The sequence below is a fragment of the Schistocerca serialis genome, chromosome 2, assembly GCF_023864345.2.
Source record: "Schistocerca serialis cubense isolate TAMUIC-IGC-003099 chromosome 2, iqSchSeri2.2, whole genome shotgun sequence".
Lineage (NCBI taxonomy): Eukaryota > Metazoa > Arthropoda > Insecta > Orthoptera > Acrididae > Schistocerca > Schistocerca serialis.
Window position 1 is genome coordinate 414,409,468 of NC_064639.1, and position 20,027 is coordinate 414,429,494.

General features: G+C 42.4%; 1 protein-coding gene across 1 annotated transcript in view; it reads right to left on the reverse strand.

Annotated features, from left to right (window-relative positions):
• The window catches only part of LOC126457258 (GRIP and coiled-coil domain-containing protein 2), a 188,905-nt gene that overhangs the window by 92,065 nt on the left and 76,813 nt on the right, over positions 1–20,027 (reverse strand). The window contains exons 9-10 of the mRNA XM_050093423.1: positions 4,918–5,124; positions 3,189–3,424 (exon numbers count right to left, since the gene is read on the reverse strand). Coding sequence (XP_049949380.1) covers positions 3,189–3,424; positions 4,918–5,124 — 443 coding nt within the window. The remainder of the gene's footprint in view (positions 1–3,188; positions 3,425–4,917; positions 5,125–20,027) is intronic.

A 20,027-nucleotide genomic window follows, 5' to 3' on the forward strand; every position in this document is an offset into this window, starting at 1 on the left:
GTATCAACCTTAATTTCAAATAGTAGCTTCAATTCTCCATCACCTGAATGGTTGTCTTCAACATCTGAGTTAGAAATTCTTTTTGCTTCTATTCACAGACCAAATATTTCCCAAAGCAACAGTTGAAAGGAAACCATAGCAACTTTGGTGCAAATTTGGTTCTGTGACTCAACTTTTTTAAAGAGGGGCCACCACAAACTACTTCTGGAACTGCCCACAACTAACAGCCACTTCTTTTCCACATGTGGGTTCTGTGACCTTGACAGAGGAGAGATCACTGTTCAAGCAATGCCTTGTTTCAGAAGTAGGCAATGGCTCAAACCTATTCATTAGATACACTGGATTAGCCACATAAAACCTCCCCTGCAAAACAGTTCCAATCCACGCACAACCCACTAGTGGTGACCACTTGCTGCCAGAGCGAGGTTCTCTGTGGATCACAACAATAACAGGGGAACTGTGCAAGTTTTGTGGTGCTTTGGCAGGTCACCCTGCCACTTCATAAGTGTTGTACTTTGCAATGGCCAAATGAAGCTGACTGATAGTTGCCAGCACAGCTTTCAGCTGTTTGCGAAAAGCAGCCAATTCCTCCAACATGATGTCATATTGGTCAAAATCTCTAGTGACATCTATGCATGAACTTAGCTCTACCAAAGGTATATAGAAGTATTGGGAATGAAGTTCAAGGCTAGGTTATGCTTACATAACACGAAACCAGGAACAATGCTCTGGCTGCTGCACATTTGGTGCATCTCGTATTGACTCCACAGGATCTATTCTGACTTCCATATACAGGGCTGAAGTAGTTCTTCTGTATTAGTTCTTAGGTTTGTAAATGTGAGCAGAATGTGTGTGTGTGTGTGTGTGTGTGTGTGTGTGTGTGTGTGTGTGTGTGTGTATTAGTTCTTTGCTATTTAACCCATCAAGTGTGTGTGTATTAGTTCTTTGCTATTTAATCCATCAATCAATGCTTGAGTCCATTTACTGGTCCACTCAGCCTTTCATAGTATACACATCATATGAACGCTATATAGGCTAGTTATGCAGACAACTGTTGCAATTCTATACATTCCCATGTTGTTGACAATAGAACAATTTTAACAATAAGAAAAATGTAATTTATTACACAATCTGCTGACAACAGCTAGGTGACACATTACATTATAAAGACAATAGTAAAGCCAAATGCAAATTTAGCTGGTGTTTGTATGGTAGTCTCATCTTAATTTCATATAGATGTGTTGCCAACTAATTTGCCGAATTAGATGATCATACACAGTAAAGTTTATATCAGTTGATATCAACAGCACCATAAAGTGAAAAAAATTGTACAAAAACACATCACCATTACATTGGCAAATTAAATCACCTGACTACATTAGATAAATTAAACAATGGAAAATCCAGACAGAATGTAACAGTATTATGAAAAGGGAAGTTACTACTCAACATATAGCAGAGATGCTGAGTTGCAGATAAGCACAATAAAAAGACTGTCACAAATAAGCTTTCGGTCAACAAGGCCTTTGTCAAAAACACACACACACACACACACACACACTACTGCAGTCTCTGGTGGCAGCTGAAGCCACACTGTGAGCAGCAGCAACAGTGCATGATGGGAGTGGCAACTGGGTGGGGGTGGGTGTGGGGTAAGGAGAAGGCTGGGGTGGGATAGCAGGGTTGGGGTGGGGGACAGTGAAATGCTGCTGGGGAGTGGAGAGAGGGTAGGGCAGCTAGGTGCACTTGACCTCCACATCATAGATGGCTACATCAGTACCTCTGTCCATATCAAACCTACTAACCACCAGCCAATACCTCCACTTCAACAGCTGTCACCCATTCCACATCAAGAAGTCCTTTCCACACAGGCTGGCTACCCATAGTCATCACATCTGCAGTGACGAGAGGTCCCTCTCTCATTGAAGCCTTCACAGACTGTAATTGTCCCCAGAACCCTGTACAAAAGCAAAACCTCCTGTGCCTTATCTTTCCAGTCTCCCACCACCTCCCAAAGTCGCACTGTCCAGCCACAGAGGAGCATTCCCTTCACAACTCAGTACCACCCAGGACTGGAGCAACTGAATCACATTCTCTGCCAGGGTTTCGACTATCTCCAGTCGTGCCATGAAATGAGAACTGTCCTGTCCATTATCCTTCCCGCCCCTCCCACAGTGGTATTTCACCATCCACTGAACCTACACAATATACTCATCCATTCCTACACAATCCCTGCTCCCAACCCCTTACCTCATGGCTCATATCCCCGTCCCATACACCCTCCCACCACCACCACCACCACCACCACTGCCACCACCACTGCCACCACCTACTCCAGTCTGGTCACAAACATCACTTATCCCATCGAAGACAGGGCTACCTGTGAAGACAGGGATACCTGTGGAAACAGTCATGTGATCTACAAGCTATGCTGCAACCACCGCGGGCATAACAACCAACAAGCTGTCTGTCCACATGAGTGGCCACCGATAAACTGTGGCCAAGAAACAAGTGGATCATCCTGTTGCTCAGCACACTGCCCAACACTATGTCCTTCATTTCAATGACTGCTCTACAACCATGTGGATCCTTGCCACCACCACCAGCTCTTCTGAATTGCACTGGTTGGAACACTCCCTGTAATATACTCTACATTCCCATAACCCTCCTGGCCTCAATCTTCATTAGACATTCTCCTCACCCATCCAGCTCCTTCCCTATTCCCATTCCAGCACTACACAGCTCTCATTCCACCAACACACCCAGTCTCTCTCTCCTCAGAATGTAAATATTTGCAGCCTCTTTTGCTGGTCTGTGGGTTCAGTTCTTTTAGTAGACACCTTTACTGACTGCCATTAAAGTCTGCACTGCACTATAGAGTTAAAACAATTTCATCCAACACTGATGTAAACTGTAGTCTCTGGGTTATTTCTTGCTAAAAAAAAAATCAATAAATTAAACAAAACGTGTAGTTTAATACTATAATACTGCATTCCTTTTCATAATTAATTTCAAGGAACCAGAAAAAAGTAGCTGAAAAGGCAAGCAAAAGAATTTCCAAATTTCCAAATGTGCCAGTATGTTTATGTACCAGCTTCCTTTGCAGTCTTATGGTTAACAAAGAAGAACACATAGTTAAAAACTACTTTAAGAATAAAATTACTTCAGCATCTTCGATGATATCTTACCTCATTTCTTCGAGTTTTCCTCGAAGCATATCATTTGTTTTTCGAAGTTGTGCAATTTCCTGCTGGGCTCCATCTTCTGCGACTGGAGCAGTTTCTTCAGGGCGAGCCTTCTGCCTCAGTACACTTGCAGCACGAATTTTGTAACTTTCAAACTCACTATGCACCTCTGCTAATTCTGTGGAAAATTTGTCTCTTTCATGCTGCAATTTTTCTAGTTGTTCTTCTAATACAGAAACCTTCAAGAGAGGGAAAAAAAAGTCAGAGATAGAATAATCTTTGGCATGAAAAATGCAGTTAATCACATGGAAAATGCTAAAATACAATTTAAAAACTTGTACTCTGATTCACAGGCCAAGACTGACAGGAATAAAATTAAAAACCAAGTGAAACTTCCTGGCAGATTAAAACTGTGTGCCGGATCGAGACTCGAACTCAGGACCTTTGCCTTTCGCGGGCAAGTGCTCTACCATCTGAGCTACTGAAGCACGACTCACGCCCGGTACTCACAGCTTTACTTGTGCCAGTATCTCGTCTCCTACCTTCCAAACTTTATAGAAGCTCTCCTGCGACCTTCTGTAAGTTTGGAAGGTAGGAGACGAGATACTGGCAGAAGTAAAGCTGTGAGTACCGGGCGCGAGTTGTGCTTCGGTAGCTCAGATGGTAGAGCACTTGCCCGCGAAAGGCAAATGTCCCGAGTTCGAGTCTTGGTCGGGCACACAGTTTTAATCTGCCAGGAAGTTTCATATCAGCGCACACTCCGCTGCAGAGTGAAAATCTCGTTCTAAAAAAATGCAGTTAATCACATGGAAAATGCTAAAATACAATTTAAAAACTTGTACTCTGATTCACAGGCCAAGACTGACAGGAATAAAATTAAAAACCAAGTGAAACTTCCTGGCAGATTAAAACTGTGTGCCGGATCGAGACTCGAACTCAGGACCTTTGCCTTTCGCGGGCAAGTGCTCTACCATCTGAGCTACTGAAGCACGACTCACGCCCGGTACTCACAGCTTTACTTGTGCCAGTATCTCGTCTCCTACCTTCCAAACTTTGTAGAAGCTCTCCTGCGACCTTCTGTAAAGTTTGGAAGGTAGGAGACGAGATACTGGCAGAAGTAAAGCTGTGAGTACCGGGCGCGAGTTGTGCTTCGGTAGCTCAGATGGTAGAGCACTTGCCCGCGAAAGGCAAATGTCCCGAGTTCGAGTCTTGGTCGGGCACACAGTTTTAATCTGCCAGGAAGTTTCATATCAGCGCACACTCCGCTGCAGAGTGAAAATCTCGTTCTAAAAAACAAGTGCCACAAATATGAATGAGACTTGAAGATGTTATTACCATGTGTTTTAGTATATTGCTACTCTTTGATTAAAATTATTTGTCAGTTGACATTCCATGTCATAAGTGAGTTTCTCCAATCACAGTTTTCAATGTCACCCATCAACTGCCTTCTGTTGCCTAGATGCTGCAGCAAAGCATCTGTTCACTTGCACTGTTTGAAAAGTGTGGTGAGTGCACATAATGTATTATCGAGCCTCTGCTGTGTTCTGTTTCACTATTTCTAGGCACAGTATGCAATAATGTGTGCAGCCAATGCTTACAGCCTACTCCCTGTTTGGCTAGGCTTAAGCAAGCATCAGATGGTAGCTATTTTGCCAATACTCCGAAGCTCCATGCCAGTAACAACAAAGCCAGTAATGTTAATTAGATTCTAGTTGCTGACAACTGTACTAACCTTCTCAATAAGCACAGTCTGCTGCTTGTGACTGTTAGCCTCAATCTTCTGTTTTTCAGCTGCAGTAGCAGCTAACTCCAACTGTTGAGCTTCTAATTCCTCTCTCAGATTTTCTGCATACCTCTTTGCATCCTGCAAGACAGCTTCCTTTTCTTTGGAGAGTGATTCTGCTTCACACAATCGCTGTCGAATTATATTCAACTGTTCCTGTGTGTAAGTTACAACAAAAAACCAGTAATTGAGAATTCAACAACCCATACAAATGCCAACATACAGTGTTGTTATATAATGCTGTAAAAGCGTGGCAGATATAATGTCTATGTTATATGTACTAAAAAATATTATTCAGAGCATTTAGAAATAATATTACATGTTATGAGACAATTTTTCCAAATACATAAAAAAACACATGTCAGTGCACCTGCACTTTAAGATTGTTATTATTATTATTACGCGACACCTACAACACATACCTTAGACATTTATAGATCATTTGATACAGAATATCTTCAAGTTTTGATTTGTAATTCTTGCTGTACCATAATTACAGAGGACACCGTGAGGAGGTGGGCAATAATATCAGAATGCAGGACCATTCTGAATTCTGGAGTACACTAAATGAGAGACAGTTGTGAGGGATCAGCTGATATTCTATTCCAGAAACAAAAGTTTTAACAGCCAAAATTAATCACTGGGAATTGAGAAGGGTACAATAAATTCGGTGATATGGATGCAGGAGCATATGGGAGAAAAATAGGCCATCATGGACAGCCACATATAAGTTACCATGAACTTACGAAATACCTAAGCCAGAAACTGCAGATGCACCAGAAATATTTTAAAGCATTCTAGACAAATGTGGAATACCACAAGCTACTATGGAATATATAGCATAGAGAGCACAATGTAATAAAATCATTTTTCTTGTAGGAAACTTAAGAACTTCATTTCCTTTACCGTGTTTAAGGAACATGGGAAGAATATGATACCCTCTCTGTGAGTACTAATTTCTCTAATACTCCCCTCATGGCCATTACAGGAGATGATGTAAAAAGAAATAAGATTTTACATCTACGTTGATACTCCGTAATCCAACTTATGACTTATGGTGGAGGGCACCCCGTACCGTTGCTATTAATTTCCTTTCCTGTTCCACCCACAAACAGAACAAAGGAAAAATGAGAAACTAAGCACCTATAAAAGCCCTAATTTTTTGTATCTAATCTTTGTAGTCCTGGAGAACAATGTATGTTGGAGGCAACAGAATCATTCAGCAGTGCTTCGAATGCCAGTTCTCTAAACAGCGTTCCTTGCAAAAAACGTCATCTTCCCTCCAGGGCTTCACATCTCAGTTCCCAAAGCATCTCTGTAGCACTTGCATGTTGTTAAAACCCACCAGTAACAAATCTAGCAGCCTGCTTCTGAATTGTTTCGATGTCTCTCTAATTCGACCTGGTACAGATCTCAAACACTCACGAGTACTCAAGAATAGGTTACACTAGCATCCTATAAGCAGTCTCCTTTACAGACGAATCACACTTTCCTATAACTCTTCCAATAAATTGAAGTTGGCAATTCACCTTTCCTACCACAATCCTCACATGCTCGTTCCAATTTATATCACTTTGTAAAGTTCACCCAGATATTTAAATGACATGGTTGTGTCAAGCAGGGCACTACTAATGCTGTATCTGAGCATTACTTGCAATAGGAAATGGGTTCTCTGCGATGCTACTGTCTTTCTTAAACCATCTACCACTGCAGTATGTTATGTATTTCTGTGGTGATCTCAAACTGACTCAACAAATCTATTTTAATTAGTTCCCTCTCTTTCTAGGATTTGCTTCATGGCAACAGCACTGCAGCTGTTGAGAAGCCAGACTTCCCTCTAGATCCCTTCTGTTGGAGGTGCTAGTTACTTGGCTTTGTGTGAGAGTATCTGCAGAAATTAGAAGGAAGGAAAAACTGCCCATGACAAGCTGAAGTTTTGGGTCAGTCTATGAGGTGTACTATTCTTCCTCATATTCAACGAAGAATAATAGATAACCCATCAGGTTCAGAAACCTGTCCTCTACTTAATTTTTTGAATGTTTACAATGCTGCTACCACTTATTTCAATACCTGTTATGTCTGCATCCAGGCAACGATCAAAAAGTTTTAACTGTTCTATGAGTTAAAGGAAAAGGGAAATATATTTACTGGCAAAAACATGCAGAGATCCTGTACTGCAAGGACAAATCAGAAAGTCTTTGCCTCTATCTTTATTAGCCAATTTAAGGCGCATTCAGGTAATGATAAATATACATCCTACTCTACGTACCTTACACTATTTTTCCACATAGTCCTGACATTGGTTCACACATTTGCCCTTTCACAGCACTAAATTTGAGATGCCCCTGAGGTAGAGTTCATCCAGCTGGCTATGGAACCACCGTCGGACTGCTGTCTTGGCTTCATCGTTACTTGTGAATCACTGTCCTGCAGGGAACTTATACAGCGGTCCAAAAGTGTGAAGTAACTAGGGGAGAGGTCTGGACTGTATGGCGAGTGGTCCACAATCTCCCACTGAAGTGCCCAAAGCTTTTTGGCAGTTCTGATTGCTAAATGTGGTCTCACATTGTCATGGAGTAGAATCATGTTGTTCACATCAAGAATCCCTTAGCGCATTCGCCTGATGGCACCCCTCAGACAAGACAGTGGGGAACAATAACTGTCGGAATTGATGACTGTATCTTGTGCCTTGAAATCCAGCAGGCGCAGCTATCCTAGAAGGCCATTAACATCACTTTCCAACAGATGGCACTAAACAGAATTTTTTTGTCACAGGCAAATGTAAAGGTTTCCACACCATGCTCTGCTGCTTGGATTCCAGTGCGAAATGCAGTATCCATGTTTCATCGCCAGTAACAGTGCTGTCCAGGAAACCTTCACCATCCTTGGAGTATCGTTCCAGATGATTCAGTGAAGGCATCATTTGCTTGCCTTTCATCATGTCTTCCAACTGCTTAGGCACCCACTGACATGAAACCTTCTGGTACCCTATGGTATGAATCCATGAATGACATCGTAAGCATTTCCATATGATATGTGAAGCTCCCAGAAATAACCATGCTGTGCACACGCCAAGCTGCTTTCACCATTGTATCCACGGGGGATATGTTGTCATCAGTCAGCGATGAATGTGGTCTCCCCGGCCGCTCATTGCTGTGCAAGACTTCACGGCCTTTGTCAAACTCACACCACCACCCTGTAGATTTCGATGGACATTCGTCCCTTTCATCACAGAAAATGTGTCACACTTTGTTGTTCTAACGCCATGGAAATGTGAAGCACAACCACCATCTTTAACAACTGACAGCAGCGTTGTGCAGTGGAGCTACTGGTAGATATGGCTGGCATGAACCGTGATAGGTCCAACGCTGGGCATAGGTATGTTGACTTCGCATTTACTGCCATAACTTGGCTAAAAAGAAATTAGGGGTAAAGACTTTCCGGTTTTCCCTCTTACAAAAATTACTCAAAAGTTACAAGAACACATATTTAAAAAATATATACATATAAAATTAAATTAAACAAAGAACACGCACAATTATGTCAGAAACCAGTTAAATCCAACAACAGACTTATGGCTCTATGGAACGCAGAGAAACGAGAGACAGAACAACCACTCAAAGGATTAAACTGAAGCGCTATAAATGATGAATTACAGGTAGGGGAAGCGTGATATCATTTCTTAAATATAGTGTGAAATATATGGAAAAACATTTCAAGAGCAAAATCACAGCAATATGTTCAAAAATCAACTCTCGTAAAATTGAACCCTAAGAATGTTCATCCACTTCAACACAGAAATTAAGCAAATTATGTTTTCTCTCATAAATAAAAGCTCGTCTGAATTTGATGATGTTTCCTACAGAGTACTAAAGACTTGTTCCCAAATAACAAGCCCTGCCTTATTTTTTAAAAAAAATTTAATGCATGATCAAGTCAAAAACTTTTTTCCAGAAGGTTGAAAAATGCCACTGTTAACCCTTCTATAAGAAGATGATAGGAGAGTACCAACCTGTTTCACTACCGACATCATTTTCCAAAATTTCTGTAAAGGTGATGTATACTAAAACAATAATATCCTCAGTATGCACAGTTTGTATTTCATAAGTGTGGCTCTACTGAGAATGCTATTTACATTTTCACTCACCAAATTTTCATCTTCTTCACTTAATGCATTAGGCAAATAGCATGTTACGCTACTCTATTTCTTGTGCTGCTAAGTTTTATGATGGCTCCACATATGGAAGTAAATTTATTTAATTTTTGGTGCACATCATGGTTATCTTTGTAAGTTATGTCGCATCCCAGACATTAAAAATGTTCCACTTGCTCCAATATTTCATTATTCAGTACTATTTTAGATCTTGCTGGCTGTTTGTTCCAAAATGCCATCACTTTCATTCTATCTACTGACAATCACCCTTTTCTAAAATCTGATTATCCTTCAGACATTAGTTTTTCCACAATACTTAGAAGTCTTGCACTCATAATTTTGGCATATAATTTATAGGCCGAAGCCAGGAGGCTTATAGGTCTATAGTTACTACATTTATTTTTATCCCCTTTTTTAAAAATTGCTATTACTTTAGCTCTTAGCCAGTCTTTTGGTACCTTCTCATTTCTCCAACATTGATTAAAGGTGTGAAGAAGCCTCAGATATAAGACAAGCCCTTCATATTTTCACACTTTCATATTAACACCATCTAAACCAGTGGCTTTCTGAATTTCAGTAACTTTTAGAGCTTCCGTCAGTTCTCTCATATCAATATTGTCAGGTCTTTTGTGTCATTTAGTTCAAGTAATGTCTGAATTAGCATATCAGGAGACCATAATTTTTATAATGAGCCATCCACTCACTCTCTCCTACATTATTGACATGTATACAATCATCTTCTAGTCTACTGAGTGATTTAATGACTTTATAAGCGATACCATTAAATAACAAAATAGCACTAGTTGGTGTTTTCTTTGATCTATCTGAGGCATTTGACTGTATGAATCGCAATATTCTCCTAGATAAACTGAAGTTTTGTGGAATTGTTGGCATAGCCAATCAATGGATACTGTCATATCTAACCAAAAGAATGTAGAAAGTTGTACTTAGTAACTGAACCAATGTAATCGCGGAGATTCTTTTGGCTGGGAAGAAATTATGAATGCACTTCTCTAAGGCTCAATCTTAGGTCCTCCATTCTTCCTCGTATACGAAGGTGGATCAGCTCCCACCCCCCCTTTTCTTCTCGCCAAATTATAGCTGTAAATGCAAAGTCAACATTTCCATTCCTGGCAGTCGACCATTCCTGGGCCAACCTGGCCTTATATGCCTGTAGCTCTGCAGTATATAACTGCAGTCAGTTGTTACAGATGGCAGTTGAGCTTCACGTGCCACGGTATACAAGCAACGAAATGTGATTCGTTTTCCATGGAGGGACAAATGCCCATCAAAATCCAAAGGGAAATGCAGCTCACATATGGGGAAAAGTGTCTTGCTTTGAGAAGTGTAAGGTGGTGTTTCTGAGTTTACATGCACTTGCATGACAGTAAGTGTTTTGGGGAGCTGCATCTGTCACTGGCTGACAAGAAAATTTTATGTGTGGATGTAATGGTGAAAGCGGATCAGTGCGTGCATCTCAACAATATTCCCTGAGAGCTTGGTATTTTTCACGGTAGTGTTTACAATGATGTTTACAAATCCTTAGGGTACAGGAAGGTTGAATGTCGGTGGGTGCCTAAGCTGTTGGATGACATGATGAAATGTAAGCAAGTGATTGCTTCACTGAATCATCTGCAACAGCATGCCTTGGATGGTGACAGTTTCCTGGACCAGATTGTTAATAGTGATGAAATCTGGGAACTGCATTTCATTTCATGCCACAATCGAAGCAGCAGAGCATGGTATGGTTGGATTCGCCTGTGACAATAAAATTTGGTTCAATGCCACTTGTTGGGGATGTGATGTTGATAGTCTTCAGGGATCATCGTTGGTCTTCTGGGAACGTTGTGGACTGCTCTTGCTGGATTTCATGCACAATACAAGGCCACATGTGGCAATCACAGCTGTCAACAACCTTGGTCATTTCCTGGGAGAATCTGAGGCAGCAACCATAGTTCACCCCTAGCGATTTCCATGTTACCAGTTCGCTGAATTAGTTCCTGGCAAGACAGCGGTTCATGGGCAATGGCGAAGCTAAGCCAGCAATCTGACAGTGGTTACCCTGTCAGCTGGACAAATTATACCGCAGAGGTGCTCAAATTTAGTGCTGCAATAGAATACATGGCTGAAGTGGTGTGGGACTATGGGGAGAAATGGTGTAAGGTACATAGATCAGTAAGTATATTTGTAATTATCTGTTTGTACCTTTAAAAAAAAAAAAAAAAAAAAAAAATGGGGCAAAGACTTTCTGAGGCTCCCTCATACGCAAATGATCTTCTGTCTAATATGTAACATGCAGAATTAGATTTTTGCAGATTACACTAGTACTGCAATCAATCCAACCATACATACAGTAACAGAAGAAATGGTAAACAATGTTCTTAAAAGCATCACTGACTGGTCTTCTGTGAATGTTCTCAACCTGAATGTTCAAGACACAACTTATTTAGTTCTGGACCTCTAGAGGTACTACATCAATGATAAGTACAACATCAATGATAAGTGTAACACATTGTGAATAAATAAAAAATAGGGTGCAAACCTGATGAGAATTTAAACTGAAAAGAGCAAATTTTGGAACTCCTAGAACAACTGAGATGCCTATTTTGCATTTAGAATCATTGCAGATCTTGGGGAGAGACTAATCTGTAAGCTGACACTCTTTATATTTTCAGTCAATAATGTCATGTGGTATATAATGTTCTGGGCTAACTCAATTTTAAGAAAGAATGTCTTCATTGTTAAAAAACTTGCTGTAAGAATAATATGTAGCGCTCACTCACAATCAACTTTTAGACCTCTGTTTATGGAATGAATTTTTCACAGCAGTGTAGTGTTCTCTGATAGGAAACTTTCTAGCAGATTAAAACTGTGGGCTGGACCTGAGACCTCAACTTGGGACCTTTGCCTTTCATGGGCAAGTGCCAACTGACTGAGCTACCCAAGAACAATTAATGATGTCATCACGGCGTTACTTCCACCAGTATCTCATCTCCTACTTTCCAAACTCCGCAGAAGTTCTCCTGCAAAACTTGCACGACTAGCACTCCTGGAAGAAAGAATATATCCCCCACCCTGTGGCAAGTCATGTGTCTGCAGGATGGCATCTGTGATGTTTGGAAGGTAGAAGATAAGGTACTGGCAGAAGTACAGCTGTGAGGACAGTGTGCAGCTTAAGTAGCTAAATTGTTAGAGCCCTTTCCTTATGAAAGATAAAGATCCGATTTCAAGTCTCAATCCGGCACACAGTTTTAACCTGGAAGGAAGTTACATCTGTTTAAGGAATTGAAAATTTTGAGTATTGTTTCACATTGTATTTATTCCGTGATGAAGTCTGATGTAAATAATCCACTGCAGTTCAAAAAGAACAATAATGCACATAATTACAATACCAGAAGAAAAAAATGACATTAATTACTCTGTATTAACAAAAGGGATGCACAATATTGCAACTAAAATTTTTGATCACTTACCTAGTGATATAACATGTCTGACAGATAGCAAATCAAAATTTGAACACAAACTGTAAAAGTTTCTCCTGTGTGGCTATCAGCTGTCACATTGTCTTATTTTAGAAGCCCATAGGTATTTATTAAAAATCGTGTATTGTGATTGGTCAGAAAAGCAATCTTACTAGTAGTGCGTAACTGAGTTGCTAATCTTTGCGACTTGTGAGTTGTCTGATACCAAAGATTTCTTTGCCTAAATTTTACGGGCAGAAAAATCTGCCATGCTCAAATTTAACTATTTTCTGTTTATTAATTGGTGTTACATTACCTAAAAGAGCATCCAACCTGAACCCACAGAGGTTAGTTGCTACTTTTGATTCACTTTGACAGAAAGAGGAAAGAAAGAAAGAATCTTCTGCAAACTCTTTTACCATGTTTTCAGTAAAAAGACCATTTATGGTTTATTTAGTTTTTTAATTAAGAAACCAGAGACTACAGCATACCCACTCTGTTTACCTGTAAACTGGATATTTACTAGTAGTTGTTTCCCAGCATGTTTAAAAATTACAGTGGTTGCACAACTACACAAAAAGGAGGTAAGTCATGGCTAAGTAATTATCGACGAATCTTTCTAATAACCTTTCTATCAAAAGTAGCAGTGCACTGCATGAAATTCCAAATCCATAAGCATCTATCTGCTAACAACATTCTTAGTGATTCTCAATATGGATTCAGACCTGGCTTATCCTCTGTGAAAGCAGTGGAAAATATTATTTCTTTCACTTTGTCTGCACACAAATCTAAACTTTCTATAAATGCCACAAGTGTAGGCCTGATTAAAGCCTTCGATTCTGTCCGTCACAGAATTCTATTAAAAAAGTTCTATTCTTATGGTTTTAAATACAAAGTTCTATCTCTGATTACACCTTATCCGAGTGAGCGAAAACAAAGTCTACATTTTAACAAAAACAAATCAGACAATGTGGGTGTAACATGAGATGTGTCCAAGGGTCCTTGCTTGGACCCTTGTTTCTTGTAATATATGAAAATGATTTGTCCAGTATGATGCTGTGTAAGTCCATACTAAATGCAAGCACCACCACCTTTGTTACACATGGTGGGGGCCTTGGACACAATAAAGCAGAAAAATGCAGGACAATTCGGAATATCCAGTATATGGTGCAGAGCAAATGAATTGCAAATTAACCACTCTAAAACAGCAAAACTCCTTTTTAGCCTCCCTAATGATGACAACTGTAGTGCCAGTTAAGTTTCTTGGAATTTATCTTGTTCTAAAATTAACTTGGAAAACTCACAATAACTATGTATGCAAAAAGTTAGCCTGAGTCATCTGTCTGCTAACTAAACTTAGGACTTGAAACTTCCTGGCAGATTAAAACTGTGTGCCGGACCGAGACTCGAACTCAGGACCTTTGCCTTTCGCGGGCAAGTGCTCTAACATCTGAGCTACCAAAGCATGACTCGGGATCCGAGTTCGAGTCTCGGTCTGGCACACAGTTTTAATCTGCCAGGAAGTTTCATATCAGCACACACTCCGCTGCAGAGTGAAAATCTCATTCTGGAAACATCCCCCAGGCTGTGGTTAAGCCATGTCTCTGCAATATCCTTTCATTCAGGAGTGCTAGTTCTGCAAGGTTCGCAGGAGAGCTTCTGTAAAGTTTGGAAGGTAGGAGGTGAGGTACTGGCAGAAGTAAAGCTGAGTGGATGGGGCGTGAGTCGTGCTTGGGTAGCTCAGATGGTAGAGCACTTGCCTGTGAAAGGCAAAGGTCCCGAGTTCGAGTCTCGGTCTGGCACACAGTTTTAATCTGCCAGGAAGTTTCATATCAGCGCATACTCCGCTGCAGAGTGAAAATCTCATTCTGTAAACTTAGGACTTGTGTGACAAACAACCTACTAACTATTTAATTCCTATTACACCCATCAGTTATTATTGGCTTTTCCATCATGAGTTTACTGCAAAAAGAGTATTTTTACATCAGAAGGGTTTCTCTTTTATTTATAAAGCATCTTCCATGGTTATTCTGCAAATTGGATACGTATGTTTGTAGATTTTGTTGTTGTCTTAGATTAAAAACAACATTTTGTTTATAAACCTGTAGTGGAAGTTAGCTACGGTGTTTCTTTACATTTTCTCCAAAGCACTGCTTCTTTCCTCCTTGTTAGCAGTGGCTGATGTTGTGTGTTTTCTCACTCTGCATAGAGTTACAGTGTTTATGTCTGCTCATTTGTTTGTGAATGTGTGTGTGTGTGTGTGTGTGTGTGTGTGTGTTTTAAGGGGAAGGAGATGGGGAGAGGGAGGGAGATATTAGAGGATGGGGGAGGGTAGAGGGTGAATGTGTGTATGTATTTGTGTGGTGTGTGAATTAGTGAAAATGTCTTGTAGGATTGACAGAGATGTGAGAGGAGACAGGATTGGGATGGGGTGTGGGACTGCAATTCACTGCTCCCCCCCCCCCCCCCCCCCCCAAGTGTATACTGGATGGTGGTTAAATGGAGCCTGTGGTTACAAGTGTGTATTTAATGTTAAACTAAACGGTCGTTCAGTTTAAAGAGTTCCTGGTTTGCCAGGTTAGTCTGATCATTTTTGAGTTGTTTCTTTTCTGTTATGTTTTTTTGGATGTGATAGTTTTCTAGTAAGGTGAGGTGATTGACCACTTAATATAACATAAACACATATAAGACAGTCTCCATGAGGAGGGAAGAAGCAGTGTTTTGGAGAATAAGTAAAGAAACACCATAAGTAACTTGCACTCCAACTTACACTGTTCTTATTCTAAAACAACCAAAATGTACAAATATATGTATCAAACTTGCAGAATAACAATGGAACATGCTTTATACATAAAAGAGAAATGCGTCTGGTGTAAAAATTCTTTTTGATTACATTGCAGTAAGATCAAGATGGAAAAACCAATAACAACTGATTTTAACAGCTGCTGTGGGAAGATAGCCATACAGACAAATGTATTATCCTACTATGCAATTCCTCTGAAGCAAAAAGAATTTTTATTTGGTAGGAAAAGGCTCTTAGGTGCATTGCTGGAATGAGAAACCATGTATCATGTAGAGCTCAAAATACTGACAGTTGCATTGCTGTTCATTATCAGCTGCTTGGTGCATATCAAGGAAAACCAAAACAGCCATAAACTGCGAGAGTCTATACATAACCACGATACACAAGCAGTTACTGGGGGGGAGGGGGTGGGACAGCAAAATAGTTACATATACATAGGGGTACAATCATTTAATATGTTACCATATACAACACACAGTGTATCACCAAATGTTGGTTGGTTTGTTTGTTTAAAGGCGGGAGAAGGGACCAAATTACAAGGTCATCGGACCCTTGTTCCTAAAAAAACAGTGCCACAAGGGTGAGAATAAAACGGATGAAACATATAACACAAAGTGGAAAGAGAGGAAAAGCCACAAGAACGAAGGGAAGGCAACGAACACTAAAAGAAACAAAAGAGGACAAGGAAACAACAGAGAGACACTAGAAACAGAAGAGAGTAAAACATGAAAGCAGATTACAGTGGCTGACCAACCACAAGAGTAAAAAGGGAAAGCCAGCCACTCTGCAACACATTAAAACCTCCACCCTAAAAGCACCAGGGTAGAGGACACGGAGGGACAAAGGACATGTGTTAAAACCTAGATAGAAGTATAAAACCCACTCTCAAGGATAAAACGTAAAGCTAAAGCTGCCGTTGAGGCATTGTCGCCCAACACCAAAGGCAGGGTCCTGGGAAAATTAAAAGTCTGCTGCAGAGCGGCTGAAAGTGGGCAGTCTAGCAAGATGTGGACGACTGTCATTTGGGAGCCACAGGGACACTGAAGTGGGTCCTCACAATGGAGTAGGTAACCATGCATTAGCCACGTATGACCAATGCGGCAGAGTACAATTGACTCCCTGCGAGAGGCCTGCATGGAAGACTTCCACACATTCATAGTCTCCTTAATGACACGCAGTTTGCTGTGCGTGCTGTTATGCCATTCCGTCTCCCAAAGCTGGGAAACCCTGCAGTGTAAGACAGAATGAGGGCCAGCTTCTGAGATGCCTATCTCCAGAAGAGGTTACCGCGTCGCCTGTTTGGCCAGGTGTTGGCAAGTTTGTTGCCGGGGATTCTGACGTGTCCTGGGGTCCACACGAACACTGCGGAGCGGTGGGACTGTTCCAGGGCATAGACGGACTCCTGAATGGACACTACTAGAGGGTGGCGAGGGTAGACTGGTCGATAACATGTAGGCTGCTCAATGAGTCAGTACACAGGAGAAATGACTCGCCAGGGAATGAGCGGATGTACTCAAGAGCACGATATGGCTGGCCAGCTCTGCAGTGAAAACACTGCAGCCAACTGGCAGGGAGTGCTGCTCAATATGTCCTCCATGAACATATGCGAAGCCTACGTGATCATCAGCCATTGAGCCGTAGGTGTAAACCACTTCAGAGTCCCGGAACACATCAAGAACGAGAGGAAGTGACAGCGGAGAGCGGCAGGGTTAATGGAGTCTTTAGGTCCAAGCAAAAGGTCGAGACGGAGGCGTACACCATGGAGGCGTATGTGAACGGACCGCAAGTAGAGGTGGTAAAGGGAAGGACTCCAGTTCGGAGAGAAAGGACTGCACGCGAACCGCAATCATTAGCCCTGATCTGGGCTGCTGATGTGGGAGATGGACTGCCGTGGGCAGGAAAAGGAGATGCTAATTCACATGCTCAGGGGAACTATGAATGTGTGCTGCGTAACTGGTGAGCAGTCGCTCACGTCTGATCTGCAGTGGAGGGACACCAGTACGCTGGTCACCGGACTCGACCTAAAAACTCCTGTCGCTGATCGAACCCCACAATGGTGAACAGGGTCGAGTAAATGCAATGCTGAAGGTGCTGCCAAACCATAAACCACACTCCCATAGTCAATTCGGGATCGGATAAGGGCTCTGTAGAGCTGCAGCAGCGTACAGCGATCTGCACTCTAATTAGTGTTTCTCAGGCAACGGAGGGCATTGAGGTGCTGCCAGCATATCTGCTTAAGCTGATGAAGATGAGGGAGCCAAGTCAATCGGGCGTTGAAAACCAGTCCTAGGAACTGATATGTCTCCACTACAGTGAGTGGATCGTCATTAAGGTAAAGTGCGGGTTATGGGTGAATGATACTACGCCAACAGAAGTGCATGACACGACTTTGTGGCTGAAAACTGGAAGCTGTGGGCTAGAGCACATGACTGAGCCTTGTGGATGGCTCCCTTTGGCCACTAAAAATAGAGACACACTCAATACAGAGCCCTGCGGGACTCCATTCTCCTGGACATGGATGGAACTACGGGAGTCACCAACTTGGACACACAAAGTACGGAGGGACAGCAAGTTTTGTATAAAAATCCGGAGTGGTCCCCGGAGACCCCACTCATACAATGTGGCAAGGATATGACATCGCCAAGTCGTGTCGTATGCTTTACATAAGTCAAAAAAGACAGCAATCAGGTGTTGCCATCTGGAAAAGGCTGTTCGGATGGCAGACTCAATGGACACAAGATTATCAGTGGCAGAGTGACCCTGGCGGAAGCCGCCCTGACATGGAGCCAGCAAGCCATGTGACGCCAGGACCCAACCCAACTGCCGACATACCACACGTTCCAGCAACTTACAAAGAATGTTGGTGAGGCTGATGGGCCAATAGCTACCCACATCAGCGGGTTTTTACCGGGTTTGAGCATCGGAATGATGGTGCTCTCCTGGCATTGCGATGGAAAGACGCCATCGCACCACATCTGGTTGAAGATGACGAGAAGATGTCGCTTGTAGTCAGATGAGAGATGTTTAATCATCTGGCTGTGGATACGATCAGGCCCGGGAGCTGTGTCGGGGCAATGTGCAATGGCACTGAGGAGCTCCCACTCTGTAAATGGGGTGTTATAGGATTCACTGCAGGTGTAGTGAATGAGATGACGTTTCCTTCCAGGTGCCGTTTGAGTGTGCAAAAGGCCGGGGGCTTATTCTCCGATCCAAGTGCTCAGCAAAGTAACCTAAAAGATGTTTGATCTTTGCCCAGACTTGGAAAGGTGACGTGTGGCACCCAATGGTGGAGACGTATCTCTCCCAACACTCCTTCTTCCATTGTCTGATAAGGTAGCGAACACGGGCACGGAGCTGTTTAAAGGCTGTGAGGTGCCGCTTATGCCACTGTAGAGCTCGCTGACGCTCCTTAACTGCTTCAGCGATTTCTGGCGACCACCATCGCACTGCTTTACGCCTCGGGTACCCTAAACAGCAAGGGGTCGCATTTTCTGCTGCAGAAACAATTGTGCTAGTCACTTGCTCAACCATCACATCGATGTTACCATGTGGGGGAGATTCAGCAGTGACAGCAGGGGTGAAAGTTCTCCAGTCCGCTTTGTTCAAAGTCCATCTGGGCAGGCGTCTGTGTGCCTGACGCTGGGGCAGTGACAGGAAGATGGGGAAGTGATCACTACCACATAGGTCATCATGTGTGGATAGATGGGAGAAGTCCTGGGCTGCAAATTGATAAATCAATGGCTGAGTAACTACCATGAGCCACACTTAAACGTGTGGCGGCCCCTGCATTTAAGGGGCAGAGGTCGAATTGCGACAGTAAAGTTTCGATACCTCTGCCTCTGCCAGTAGGCATGTTACAACCCCGCAAGGGGTTGAGGGGATTAAAATCTCCCAGAAGTAGAAAAGGTTTAGGGAGTTGATCAATCAATGCAGCTAACACATTCAGGGGTACTGCACCATCTGGAGGAAGATTTACATTGCAGACTGTTATTTGCTCCGCCATCCTTATTCTGACAGCCACAGCTTCAAGAAGGGTTTGAAGGGGCACATGTTCACTACAGACCGAGTTTAGGGCATAAACGCAAACTCCACCTGACACTCGATTAAAGTCACTACGGTTCCTATAATATCCCTTATAGCTGTGGAGGGCAGGGGTCCGCATTGCTGGGAACCAGGTTTCCAGGAGGGCAATGCAGATAGCAGGTGTAAAGCTTACCAGTTGCCATAGCTCAGCCAGGCGGTGGAAAAAACCGCCGCGATTCCACTGGAGGACGACATCGAGAGACTGGGAAAGCATGGAAAATTTAATGAGGCAGTTTACGCCTCAAAGTCACTTGCTGCCACCAATTTATTGCCTGAGCAGTCTATATCCATTGTGTCTGAGGGGCTGGCAAGATCTAGGTCCTCAGCGGACGCCAAAATCTCCATCCCATCCTCAATTGCAGAGCTTGCAGGTAGCAGTTGTGTGGGTGCCACTGCAATTTCTTTGGTCTTAGGTGTTTTCTTTTTGGATTTCTCTCGCTGCTCCTTGGGTTTCCCTGGCTGTGAGGACTTCACTGGCTCTCTCTGGGACTGAGGATGAACGTGAAGTTGTACGACCAGCTGCTTTTGGGCTCTTCAGCCACTGGCGGGTGTCGTCTTC